Source organism: Lissotriton vulgaris, chromosome 1_2, assembly GCF_964263255.1.
Source record: "Lissotriton vulgaris chromosome 1_2, aLisVul1.2, whole genome shotgun sequence".
NCBI lineage: Eukaryota > Metazoa > Chordata > Amphibia > Caudata > Salamandridae > Lissotriton > Lissotriton vulgaris.
Genome location: NC_141686.1, coordinates 317,501,653 through 317,515,087, shown reverse-complemented (window position 1 = coordinate 317,515,087; position 13,435 = coordinate 317,501,653). Strand labels below are relative to the sequence as shown.

The 13,435-nt window shown below is 53.2% G+C and overlaps 1 protein-coding gene across 11 annotated transcripts in view; it reads left to right on the top strand.

Moving 5' to 3' along the window:
* SLC43A3 (solute carrier family 43 member 3) overlaps positions 1 to 13,435 on the top strand; it is a 468,756-nt gene that overhangs the window by 373,261 nt on the left and 82,060 nt on the right. For all 11 annotated transcript variants that reach the window (XM_086953361.1, XM_086953355.1, XM_086953354.1 and 8 more), the window contains one exon: positions 6,870 to 7,034. In XM_086953361.1, coding sequence (XP_086809487.1) covers positions 6,870 to 7,034 — 165 coding nt within the window. The remainder of the gene's footprint in view (positions 1 to 6,869; positions 7,035 to 13,435) is intronic.

Sequence of the window (13,435 nt, the reverse complement as noted above, 5' to 3'; positions counted from 1 at the left end):
AGCACCCCTAGCCTGGGGTGAGGGCAGAGCACCCCTTGCCTGGGGTGACGGCAGAGCAGCCCTCGCCTGGGGTGACGGCAGAGCACCCCTCGCCTGGGGTGACGGCAGAGCAGCCCTAGCCCTCGCCTGTTATTCCCTTGATGTGTGACTGGCCCATCAGGGTTCCTTTCACCCAGTCCTCCCCTGTATTTACTCTAGCCTGCTCCCTATTGACCTGTGCCTACATTGCCTTCAAATACTGCTTACAATCTCAATCCCAAGTTGGGGACAAGCTTTTCTGTCTGTAATGCCTAAAGCTCTGCATAACAAGCAAGCTGTTGTTGCAGCTCGCATCGCCCTGTGGTGCAGGGGCACTGATTTTGATCAGCGGCCTTGTACTGTTCTGTGCTGGCGTGGGCCTGTTGGGCATCATAAGTTGGATAAAGGTGGCACCGTCTTCTGGCGTTTGATACCATGGGTTCCGTGTGTATGACTAGCACTGTTGTGATGCTGTCTGTCAATAATGCAGTCAAGAACATATCAAGAAACACAATATCCTGCTGGGAATCTGGTGCATGTTACAGTTGATTACTGAGCACAGATAGTCAACAAGACTTTAGACAGTCAACATGATCTGGTCGCTCTTACCAGATTTATTCAATTATTTTATATGCAGTGTTAAGAGATAAGAAAATCTTAGATTATATTTCTCAGAAACAAGCAATGTGTAATATCTGGGTAACTGTATAGATTCTGATAAGAACCATTCAGTGAAACTTTAGAGTGAAGAAAGAGAGCCAGTCATCAAGTGGCGTTCAACGACAATTAAATAGGACCCCAGAAAAGCCTAAACTGGCTCCCCATTGATCAGTCTGTAGAACTAGGGCTAAACTTATCTAGCCATCAGCTTTAAGATCCATTCCAGAGTTTCATTGTTCCTTTTAATAAGCTCGATACCGAATCAGCAATAGCTCAGGGATAACTATCACTTTGTCCTGATGAAGGTCTGCAACATTGATGTATATGGCGAAACATCCACTGCCGTAGCAGGAATTGACTGAAAATGCTCATGTAATTCGAAAAATACATTTAATTTAATGGTATTTCTTTGGAAACACAACCAGTTGCTTTTTTTTAAATGTCTGTGCTTCTTATATAACGTAAATGGCTTATTTTCTTCTCTTTATATCACCACTGCATCGTTATTACCTCCATCTATACACTTATCAATTTGTGATAAAGTGTACCTATGGGTCACAGTTGCCCTTATTTCTTAACATTGCACATATATGCTTTGTACAGACCTATCAACAGTCTACCAAATCATGCTCATTTCCTGAAAGTTCTAAAATAACTATTCCTGGGGAGTCAATCCTATTTGTCAACAAGCCTTGGTCCGCTTTTCACTCTGTTGTGGTGCTTCTGATGGTCACCAGGAGCCTGGTGAAGCCCCTTCCTTCAACGAGGCGGGGCTGCTTATCAGCAGTAACCATATTGTGCTATTTTGTAACTTTATGTTTGTGGCCTGTAGTGCTGTAGATTCACATGCTGTGCATACTCTCGCCTTCTGGTGTTGGGCTTGGACTTGTGCAACTTGTTTTTTTTCGAACTTATTAGTAGTAATATGCATGGGCATCAGCTCCGTTGATAGATTGTTTTTTTCCGCTGTCGGGTTTGAACATGCATCCTGCACGCTGCAGATCGACGCCTTCCACTGATTCACGGTTACCTCACGGTTTTCCACCCATCCTCATAAATAATCTTTCTTTTGCTTTCACCACAGTAACGTCCGTAGACCTCGACAACCGAGTTCCTTTCGTCACCCTGCCCTGGGGCTCTTATCGCTTTTCAAGGACCTTCTACCCATCTTCTCTCACCAAGAATGCTGACACTGTAATGAAAAGAACCTCTTTCCGGTACAGGCCACAGTGCCACTCAAAACACCCAGGACAGATCACCACCGAATCTGTAACTCATCTTTAATCTGGGGACAATGAGGCATCCTACGCTGCCTGCCTCACCTTCTGATCCTAAAAGCTGCTCCAATACCGACTAGATCGGTGCCTACCCTGGTGTACCATGGCGCACTACCAATACCACAACACGCCTGATCTCTTCGAAGACCAAGACATTGAGGTGGAGCCACAGACAGAGGCTTTGGGCTGTTGGGTCCCTTGCTTCAGCCCAGAACCAGACTCTCACTCCAACTCCGAGAAGCTGCATCTCGTCCAGTAGAAGATGTTGATTTTGACAACCCCCTCCTCCACACCAGCACTGACGGGCCGAGCACTGCCCTTAAGACGGTCAGACATTGAGAGAGGTTTGAAACCTCTAAATACCCTGTAAAAGCTATGGCAGTAGCCCCAAGGGTTGGAGGTAACTATCGATGTTCCTCTGACAGATAAAGAAAGTAGAAAGATTGATGCGACAGACGAACACACCAGCTCTTACTGGACAAGCGAGTTGAGTATCGCAAACTCCATCAGACTACTCTCACGTTATGACAATGCTCACTGGGATGAGATGGAGAACCTCCTCCAGCACCTCCCAGATGAGTTCAGAAAGCAGGGGCACGAGCTCGTCCCAGAAGGGAAGCTCATTTCCAGCACCACCATCCACTGTGACCTGGATGCAGCTGACATCGCAGCACGGGGCATCAACTCAAGTGTCCAGATTGGACGCCACACCTTGATGCGTGTTTCTGGTTTTAAATCAAAGGTACAACAGTCTCTCCTCAACCTGCCCTCCAATCGGGAGCATCTCCTCGGACAGCAGGCTGATGAGATGATGGAAAAAATCAAGAAAGACCGACACTGCGAAAGTGATGCAAGCCTCCAGATGCCTTCTTCCCAGGGTCCTTTCCAAGGTCCATCTAGAAAGGTGGCTCTAAGACCACCTCCCCTGAGGCAAACACCTTCAACCAGGGGCAACGGTACCAACAAACACCCTCAAGGGGCTACTCCAGAGGAGGAGCCAAGGGCAGTAGCTCGAGAAATAGAGGTATAGGGGCTGTGCCTAAAGCAGCTTCCACAACTAAGCAGTGTCCCCCCCCCCCCTCTCTGACTACCCAGATCACACTACACCTGTTGGGAGAAGTCTGCAGGGGCTTCTCACCCATTGGCTGGAGATAACCTCCTATCAGTGGGTTCTTTCTATCATCAGGCAGGGCTACTGCTTAGAACTCACCTCAACCCCATTAATCATCCCTTCCTGCAGACATACCCTCTCCCAGGAACACCAGCGCCTCCTTCAGGAGGAAGTAGAGGCATTCATTCACAAAGGGGCCATAGAACCTGTGCTGCTCCACCACCACTGCAAGGGAATGTACTCCTTGTACTTTCTCATCCCTAAAAAGGATGGGTCCCTCAGACCCATACTTGACCTCCAGTCCCTCAACAAATGCACACGGTGACATTTCAAGATGCCATCCCTATATGTCAGCAAGGCAACTTCATGACTCAGGTCGTCCTAATGCTGTATGTAGGGCTAATATTGAAATTATATTTGATGTATTCAGTCACATTGGTGTGTTAACTTCCTCAAGTTACGCGTCGGCGGAGAGTAACGGCTACGAGTATGTAGACTACAAACTAGTCACCGTTTCTCTAGGCAGATCCGTTACTTGAGTTTCAATTGAAAACCATTGGTACAAGTCCATCCAAACAATATATAGAATCTGTTAAGAGACTGAAATTTTGCCCTGAGGAAGTCTGCTGTGACGAGAACAGCTTGAGACGAAACATGCGTGGGCAAGGGGCTCATATATTTACAAAGGAATAAAAGGACTACTGAAACCACAACCTCAACTAATCTCTGTGTGTCTGGACAATGGTATTGTTGATTCTGGATTTCTTTCTGATGAGGAAGAATGGATGGCTCTTCCTTCTCCGGAGCACCAGATAGCACTTGGACCTTCATCTAATTTGACTTTGATACGTTGTGTGTACACATTTGGTAGAGTGTGCCAATTTCCACAGCCATCACAACTTATCCTTTTGTTTAGTGCTTGGCACATGACCGAGGCCTCTATAGACCTATTGTATGTTCTAGGGCTTACCATCAATATCACTGATTCCAATGTTCAACTGCTTTATATCCAGCCCTTTACCGGGAAAGCGTATCCAAGCCCAGCGTGGGCTGAAGGTTTTCAATCGTTGCTCCTTCTTTTTCAGCCAGATAGTCAGGTAACTATGCATGACGGCCCCACTAGCTGTCATAGCTCCCCGTGCAAGGTTACACATGGGACCATTGCATGAGTGCCCAGCTGCACGGTGGCCACAGTTCACTGGGAAGATCTAGTGTTGGTCTAGGGCCGCCCTCGTCGCTTTATGCAAGGGCGGAACAGCAACAACCTGCTGTACGGCCAGCCCTTTCTTGACCAAGTTCCGCAGGTGACCATCACAGTGGACGCTTCTCTCACAGAGTGGGGAGCACACCTACAGGGCTTGACGGTTCAGAGCATGTGGGCTCCCCATCACCAGGGTCTCCACTGCAACTATCTGGATCTACTGGCCATCCAGCTACCCCTCAAGACGTTCCTGTACTACATTCAACACAAGGTGGTCCTCATTCACACAGACAACATGACCGCCATGTTTACCTAGAGACACAGGGCGGCCCTCACTCGCTGCAGTTGTCTGCGTTAGCTCCGGGCACTTTGCATGGGCTGTTCACTACAGAGTGCATCTATCGGCGAAATACCTACTGGGAGTGAACGACGACTGTGGGGGCGTACTTAGCAGGATGGAGAAACAACTTCACAAGTGGGAACTCCACCTGCAAGTCCTACTCCCGTCGTTGGTGCTTCTCTGAGATACACTTCTCTGCAAAATGCCCAAGCTTCACCTCCAGGTAACCACAGTACGTGGGTAATGCACTATGGATGAACTGGTTAGGGATATTAGTCAAAGCGTTTCCACCTCTCCCACTTCTTCTGTTCGTTATTTGGAGGCTTCCACAAACATGCCTCATCCTGGCGGCTCCCATCTGGGCCAGACATCCCTGGTTCACCACCCTCCTCGACCTCTCCCTAGTTCCTCCGAAGAAGCTGTCCAACTGACCAGATCTTCTCCGTCAGAACCAGCACATGCTCGGACACCCCATCTGCAGGCAGCTAAATCTTACGATTTGCCTCCTGAGGAGTTAGAATTTGGCTTCTTCAGACTACCTCTGGAGCGAATGGCCATCCTGAAGGGGGCCGCAAGCCTACCACCAGAGCCTGCTACGCAGCCTAAAGGAAAAGACGTGTGCACTGCTGTACTCCCAGGCACATCACCCCACTGCAGGCAGCCGTCCAAGACATTGTCTATTATCTGCTCCACTTGCAAAACGTGGGCCTCGCTTACACCTCCATTAGACTTCATTTAGCTGCAGTTTCTGAACAGGAACTCCTATCACTGTTCAGTGTTCCAGTTATTAAAGCTTTTCACACTGAAAGGCTAAACATTAGGGCAAATCCCAAATTTCTCCCCAGGGTGGTCTGTTCTTTCCACCTCAATCAAACTATGGAATTCCCAGTGTTCTTCCCTCGTCCAAAGCTCCATGGCAGAGAGGGCTCTACACACACTAGATGTTAAAAGAGGCCTTGTGTATGACACCGACAAGACAAACCCTTCCAAAAGACACAGCCACTCTTTGTCTCCTTTGCCAAACCACACAAGCTCTTGCTAAGGCAGGAATAGCACGTTGGCAGGGCAAATGTATCCAGACCTATTAAGCCAAAGATAAAGAACATTTGCCTACCCTCCCAGACCCCACTCTACCCACAGAAAAAGGGCCTTCAAGGCCTTCTTGGCCAACATTCCGATAGCTGACATCTGCGAAGCAGCTACCAGGTCCACAGCACATACTTTCACCATGCATTAATGGCTTTGCTTGCCAACAAGCCAACGTTGGACAGACTATCTTTCATATACTTTTTCTATCTTCTGTAACATCCTGTGGCTAGTCGCTTCTTAGAGGAGGGCTGCTTTACTGCTAGTGTCTATACAGCTGCACATGCCATTAATGGAAAATGTTACTTACCTGGTAAGCATCTGTTCATGGCATGTGCTGTAGATTCACTTGAGGCCATCGTCCCCCCCGAAAGTTTTTAGTTCCGTGGTACTCATAGTACGGCCCGCGGGCTGCCAGCCACCCGGCCGGCCTTCCTTGGCGGCCCTCGGGCCTTTCAGGAGGGAGGGAGGGAGGGAGGGAGGGAGGGAGGGAGGGGGAGAGGGAGGGGGAGAGGGAGGGGGAGAGGGAGGGGGAGAGGGAGGGGGAGAGGGAGAGGGAGAGGGAGAGGGAGAGGGAGAGGGAGAGAGAATTGGGGTCAAAGTGTGTGTGAAGCTATGCAATGCCTCTTAAGATTGCTATTGTCTGCTAATAAAAATGTATTATCAAAATGTGCTCTTTGTAGTTACATTTGCTTTTGAAATACAGCAGTCGCATTGTCTAATGTTTTGAAAAGGGTTTGATTTTTTTTTACTCTAGCCCCGCCCCGCCACTGACCCCGCCCCCACTGTCTCCATCCCTAGCGCTGCGGCCCTCGGTCACAAACCACACTGTCATCTTTGCCCCAGACAGAAAGTTTGTGAGTACCCACGCTTTAGTTGTTTCAAATGCCCTTTTGTATTCATTCCCCACATTGTCATCTTATTCTGTATATTTGCACCCCATTCTTATCTTCACCCTCTGTGCAGCCCATGCACATTTCCAGTAATAGGTGGAATACCTCAGGACTTGCACACATCCAGGCCAAACGGCATATGAATCGACAGCACTACATGCCACGAACAGATGCTTAGAGTGTAACTAGCGTATTCCTCTCTCTGGTTTGCTTCTCTGGTGCTGATGTCCTGTTCTTCGTCATTGTAAGTAGTTCTCTCTTTGTTTTCTTCTTTGATCCACAGTAGCAGCACCTGAGGCTCCAGTGGCATCCTTCCGGAGCTGCGCATGCTCCTGGCTCTTCGCCTGGCACCTGGTGTGGCTGTCGGTCATGCAGCTCCGGCATTACCTGTTCATCGGCACGCTGAACCCCATGCTCACCCACCTGTCCAAAGGGGACCAGCACAAAAGTAAGGCGCGGGCCGAGAGGGAGGGCGGTTACTGGTAAGGGAGATGGAGAGGGAGAGGGAGAGCAGGAGGTAGCAGGGTGAGGTGAGGGAGGTGGACTGGTAAAAGAGGTGTGAAGGGCAGAAGACAGCAAAGAACGAGGTGGGGAGGGAAGAAGGCAAATGTAGAGGAGGCGAGGGAGGGCGGTAAGTGCAGGAGGGGTTTTCATCCACTGGACTTGGTGAATAAAGAGGTGAGCGAAGACCGGGGCAGTGAAGTCGGTGAGCGAAGGGGAGGGCAAGGATCAGCAGATTGAGGAGGTAAAGGAAGGCAAGGGGTAGTGAGGAAGCATGCGGGTAGGAAAGGGGTGTGACGACCGGGTTCCTAGGGCACCATGGCAGTTGGGGCTCCATTTGCATCAATTGAAGTGGCTGACCGCTGGTGTCCTGGGGCCACAGTACTGCTGGACCCCAAACTGGATACCTAATTACTTGTCTACAGTACTTGACTCACTCAGGGTAGCGAGGCAGAGCCGCTCGCCGCGTACTCAAGGAGGTGCCGTGGGTTACACATTCAGGACACAGTTTACACCCTAATGCCAGCTAAGAGGATCAATGTCCAGTCACGGCTTTACTTCTTAAAGAAGAGAACTTCAATACACGCTCATTGCAAATATAAACACATACAACTAAGATACACAGTGAAAACTAGAAGTCGCTACAGCCCTCTGCGCCAGAGTTCTGACCCCAAACATTAATATAGTGCCTAGATGCTAAGCACTATAAAACACAGTTAACATTGCATTGAACAAATCACCTTGCAGAGGGTTACTCGTCAAAGCACGTTGATGACACCAATACTTGTAATACAGCGTTAGGGTTTCAGCAGTTGATATGAAGTCAAATGTTCCTTGTCCACCCACGGTCCAACTGCCCTTCCTGGGTGAGGGCACAGCTCTCTGGGGGGCAGGAGTCTGGAAAGGGGTGCCTGTTGTCCTTACACAGTTAGTGGAGCCCTGCTTATCCATTAGCCGCAGGGCTTGCTGTGGAAGTACAACCCAACCTTTGAACTCCACTCCTGCATCTCGGCTTCCTCAAGGACCCTTAATGGATGCCCCATCAGGAAGGAGAACAGCCTTGCCCAACCACCTGGCAGATGAACCCAGACTTTTACCATTCTCTGAGTGCCAGGCTCATCCAATCGAACAAGTTACTTACCTTCGGTAACGATATATCTGTAAGAAACATTAGTTAGTGTTAGATTCCTTACCTTAGAATATCCCCAGGCGTCAGTCTGGATCCGGAAACTTTTGCGTAGCAGTACCCGTGCGCGTCGGTAGGCGTCGTCTGCAGGCGTCCCCTGCGGCTCCGCGTCCGTCGTTGGCGTCGTGCGCCGTGATGACGTCGCTGGAGTACATAGACGCCGCCTCCGCGCGCTGACGTCAGTTCTTTGTACACAGCTTTTCCGTGCCAGAAGACGCAGAGCCATGAGAGAACCAACACTGGTGCCATTTGAAACTAGGGCCCTGACAGGGATGTCCTTAACCCTAGGTATCAGTTCGCAGAACGGGGAGGATGGGTGGGTGGGTTCGGTAAGGAATCTAACACTAACTAATGTTTCTTACAGATATATTGTTACCGAAGGTAAGTAACTTGTTCATCTGAAAGAAACACGTTAGTGTTAGATTCCTTACCTTAGAATACATACCCCAGCAATACCAACCCCGGTGGTGGGTCTGCGAACCAATACAACACTACACCAGAAAGTCCTGGAGGACAGAACGGCCAAAGAAGCCATCCCTCCGGACTTGGCTGTCCAGGCAGTAGTGCCTCGCAAAGGTGTGCAGCGAGGCCCACGTAGCCGCTTGGCAAATGTCCTGCAAGGGGACTCCCCGGCCCAGGGCAGTAGTAGCCGCCGTGGCCCGAGTGGAATGGGCCCTCAGCCCAACAGGAGGCTCCTTCCGAGCCAAAGAGTAGCACGCTTTGATGCAGAGAACGACCCATCGAGAGATGGTCCGTTTATGTACCGCCCGTCCCTTCTTCGCACCCACGTAGCCAACAAACAGTTGGTCATCCACCCGGAACTGGCGTGTGCGATCCATGTAAAATGAAAGCACACGTTTTGGGTCCAGACGATGGAGCCGCTCTTCATCCTTTGAAGGATGCGGAGGCGGGAAGAAGGAAGGAAGGGAGGGTGATGGACTGCCCGATGTGGAAAGCAGAAACTACTTTGGGCAGGAAAGAAGGTCTAGTCCTCAGAACCACCTTGTCAGGATGGATGGACAAGAAAGGAGGTTGGACAGAAAGAGCCTGGAGCTCACTCACTCTCCTGGCAGAGGTGATGGCAACCAGGAAAGCCGTCTTTAAAGTCAGAAGACGGAGAGGGCAAGAATGAAGGGGCTCAAAGGGAGCACACATCAAAAAGGTTAGAACCAAGTTCAAGTCCCACTGAGGCATCACAAACGGAACAGGAGGATACATGTGTGTGATGCCCTTCAAGAATCTCGTTACAATAGGGGACTTGAACAAAGAAGGCTGATCAGGAAGCCTGAGAAAGGCTGAAAGGGCCGAAAGGTAGCCCTTAATAGTGCCCAGAGCAGAGCCCTGCTGGGCAAGAGAGAGAAGAAACAGAAGAGGGGCAGAGAGAGGATCCACAGCCTTTGCTGTGCACCATGCCACAAATCTGTTCCACCGACAGGCGTATACCGACTTTGTGGAGGGATGCCTGGCTGCCAGAATCACATCACAGACTTCAGGAGGCAAGTCAAATGGTCTCAACTGCCGCCGCTCAATCTCCAAGCATGGAGGTGGAGACTGGACAGGTTCGGGTGGAGGACCGTCCCCTGCTGCTGCGACAGAAGGTCCTCCTGAAGGGGCAGGCAGATCGGGGGACCGACTGACATGCTGAGTAGCTCGGGATACCAGTACCTTCGAGCCCAGTCCAGAGCCACAAGGATAACTTGGGCCCGGTCGCGCCTGATCTTCTTCAGCACTCTAGGCGGAAAGGCGTATAACAGACCGCAACTCCACTCGCGCCGAAAGGCGTCGCCGTGCGAGTGCCGTCTTGGAAACTCTAACGCGCAGAACTGATGACATTGCGCGTTCTCTTCTGTGGCGAATAGATCTAACCAAGGCTCTCCCCATTTCTGAAAGAGGCCTTGCGCCACGTCCGAGTTCAGACGCCATTCGTGATCCATCGAGCACCGACAGCTGAGTTCGTCCGCCCTGGCGTTCAGAGAACCTGCCAGGTGTTGAACCGTCAGAGTCACCCCCTGACGTTCCAGCCACTGCCAGAGGCGCAGAGCCTCCTGGCAAAGGGTCCACGACCCCACCCCGCCTTGTTTGTTGCAGTACCACATGGCGGTGGTGTTGTCCGTGAACACATGCACCACACTCCCGTTGACAAAGGGGAGGAATGCCTTCAGTGCTAGACGAATCGCCCGCAGCTCCAACAAGTTGATATGGAGCCGGGACTCCGCCGGAGACCAGATGCCTCTGATCTCCGCCTCTCCCAAGTGGCCTCCCCAGCCCTGGAGGGACGCGTCCGTCACGACAACGTGCTCCGGTTGGGGAAGGGAGAGGGATCTGCCTCTGACCCAATCGCGGTCCGTAAGCCACCACTGCAATTGTCTCGCAGTGCCCTCCGAGATCAAGACGTGGTCGGACAAGTTGCCCTGATGCTGGGCCCACTGAAACTTCAGGTCCCACTGCAGAGCCCGCATCCGCCACCGGGCGTGATGCACCAGAAGGATGCAGGAAGCCATCAGCCCCAGCAGCCGCAGCGTCAACCTGACCGAGACCCGGGATAGCGGCTGAAAGATGGGAATCAAAGCCTGAATATCCCGGACCCGCCGTTCCGGAGGATAAACCCGAAACTGCGCCGAGTCCAGAACCGCTCCGATGAAAAGGAGCTTTTGAGAGGGACACAGGTGTGATTTCGGCACATTGATGGAGAACCCCAGGCCTGCAAGAGGTCTGCCGTCATCTGGAGGTGGTGGACGACTGTCTGGGGCGAGCCCGCCTTCAACAACCAGTCGTCTAGGTAGGGGAAGACTGAAACCCCTAACCTGCGCAGATGGGCTGCGACCACCGCCAACACCTTTGTGAACACCCGTGGGGCGCTGGTAAGGCCGAAGGGGAGCACGATAAACTGAAAGTGCTCCTGGCCTACCGTGAACCGCAGGTAACGCCGGTGGGCCGGCAGGACAGGGATGTGAAAATACGCGTCCTGCAAGTCCAACGCTACCATCCAGTCTTGCGGGTCTAGAGCAGCCAAGACCTGAGCCAAAGTCAACATCTTGAACTTCTCCTTCCGGAGGAAGCCGTTGACGGTCCTGAGATCCAAGATAGGACGGAGGCCCCCTTTGTCCTTCTTGGGTACCAGAAAGTAGTGGGAATAGCAACCACGTCCTACTTCTGGCCCAGGAACGCGCTCGATGGCCCCCTTGGCCAAGAGGGCCGTAACTTCCTCCTGCAGAAGTTGCAAGTGGTCCCCGGACACACGGTGGTTCTGCGGTGGCATGGCTGGAGGAGTGGTCTCGAAGGGGAAGGAGTAGCCCCTTCGGACGATTTGCAGCACCCACCTGTCCGATGTGATCGTGCACCAGCGGGCGTGGTGATGGCGAACCCTGCCACCCACTGGCGTCACGTGGGCCTGAAAGCACGGACTAGGAGGATTTTGAGGCAGATGCTGCGGGGGGGGATGTGGCCTGACCCCGCCGTTGACCCCGACCGCCTCCACGGCGGTTTCCACGGCCGCCACCGCGTTGAAATGATTGCTGCGGTGCGTGGCTGGCAGCACGTGTGGGGACGCCCCTTCCGTGGCCACGAAAGGAGCGAAACGAACCCGTTTGCTGGCGCTGGGTCGAGAGACCCAAGGACTTTGCCGTGACCCTGGAGTCCTTGAAGCGTTCCAGCGCGTGGTCCGCCTTGTCACCAAACAGGTGACAGCCATCGAACGGCATGTCCATCAAAGTATTCTGGACATCTGCCGAAAAGTTGGCGGATCTCAACCAGGCGTGGCGACAAATCGCCACCGTCGTGGACATCGCTCTGCCTAGCGAGTCGGTCGTATCAAGACCACATCGAATAGAATATTTAGCTGCATCTCGGCCCTCAGCTACAGCTTTGCCGAGATTTGCCCGCACCTCCATGGGGCATTCTGGCAGCAGTTCCGCGACCGTATCCCACACAGAGTGGGTGTAGCGGCCCAAGAGGCAAGCGGTGTTGCAAGACCGCAGTCCTAAACTCAGGGACGAGAAGACCTTCTTGCCATACTGGTCATACCTCTTGGATTCCCGGTCGGGCGGGGCCGACGGAAATGCGGACTGGGAGGTAGAGGCCTGGATCACCAGACTCTCAGGGGTGGGGTGGGTGGACAGGAACTTGGGGTCGTCCGGACAAGGACGGTGGCGTCTGGCCACGTTCCGATCAACAGGCGCACCTGAAGAGGGCCTGGACCACGTGCCCAAAGAACGTCTGATAAGGCTTCGTTAAACGGCAGCAGAGGCTCCTGTGGGCATGACCGCGGTTTGAAGACCTCAGTGAGGATGTTAGGCCTCACGGCCGCGACGGGGAGCTCAAGGTGTAAGGCCTTGGCAGCCCTCATCAGCACCACTGAATAAGCAGCTCCCTCCTCCGACGCCACGGAAGGAGGAGAGACAAAGCCAGGGTGAGGAGAGTCATCCAACCCACTGGCGTCCCCCAAATCACCTGTCCAGTCCATGTCATCCTGGCACTCACGTGACAGAGGGTCCTCAGACCCCTCCCAGCCCTCACCGTACTCCACATCATCACCATAGTCGGTGTCAACCATGTAGACCGGCTCCACGGGGTCGGCAGGCCCCATCGGCGTCGAGCCCGGCGTCGAGCGACGCCGGTCCGACTCCGCGTCCGGATTCGGTGAGGGTATGGGGACGGCACCGCCCGGTGCCGGAGCCCCGGTGCCGCCCGAAGCCGGCACAGAGGAACCGGCGTCGCGCGGGGACGGTGCCGGGGGCAACCCCGATGGAATCGGCGCCAGAGTGGTTGGACGTCCATCTGGCGTCGACCCCGAAGGCCCTAGCGGCGCCGGGATCGGCGCCGTCGGTGGCGCCGTGGCCGGAGCACCCGACGGCGTCGAGGTAGGGTCAGCTGAACCGCTAGGGTCCCCGGACGGGTTCACTGGGCCCGTAGGCGCCGTGGAACCCTCCGGAGGAGACAGGGCCCTCATGGCCATGAGGAACGCCTCTATCTCCTCAGGCGTCGCACCTTGCCCAGGGACCTGAGGGTATGGGGCAGGCCGCGCCGGCAACTCCCGCGGAGTCGTAGGGTCGGGGTCACCCGAACCCCCGGCCGCATCGCGCGAGCGTCGGGGGGAGTCGGGGGTACGATGACGACGCCCCGACTTCTTATGTTTCTTACCTGACGAACTCGACGAGTGATGT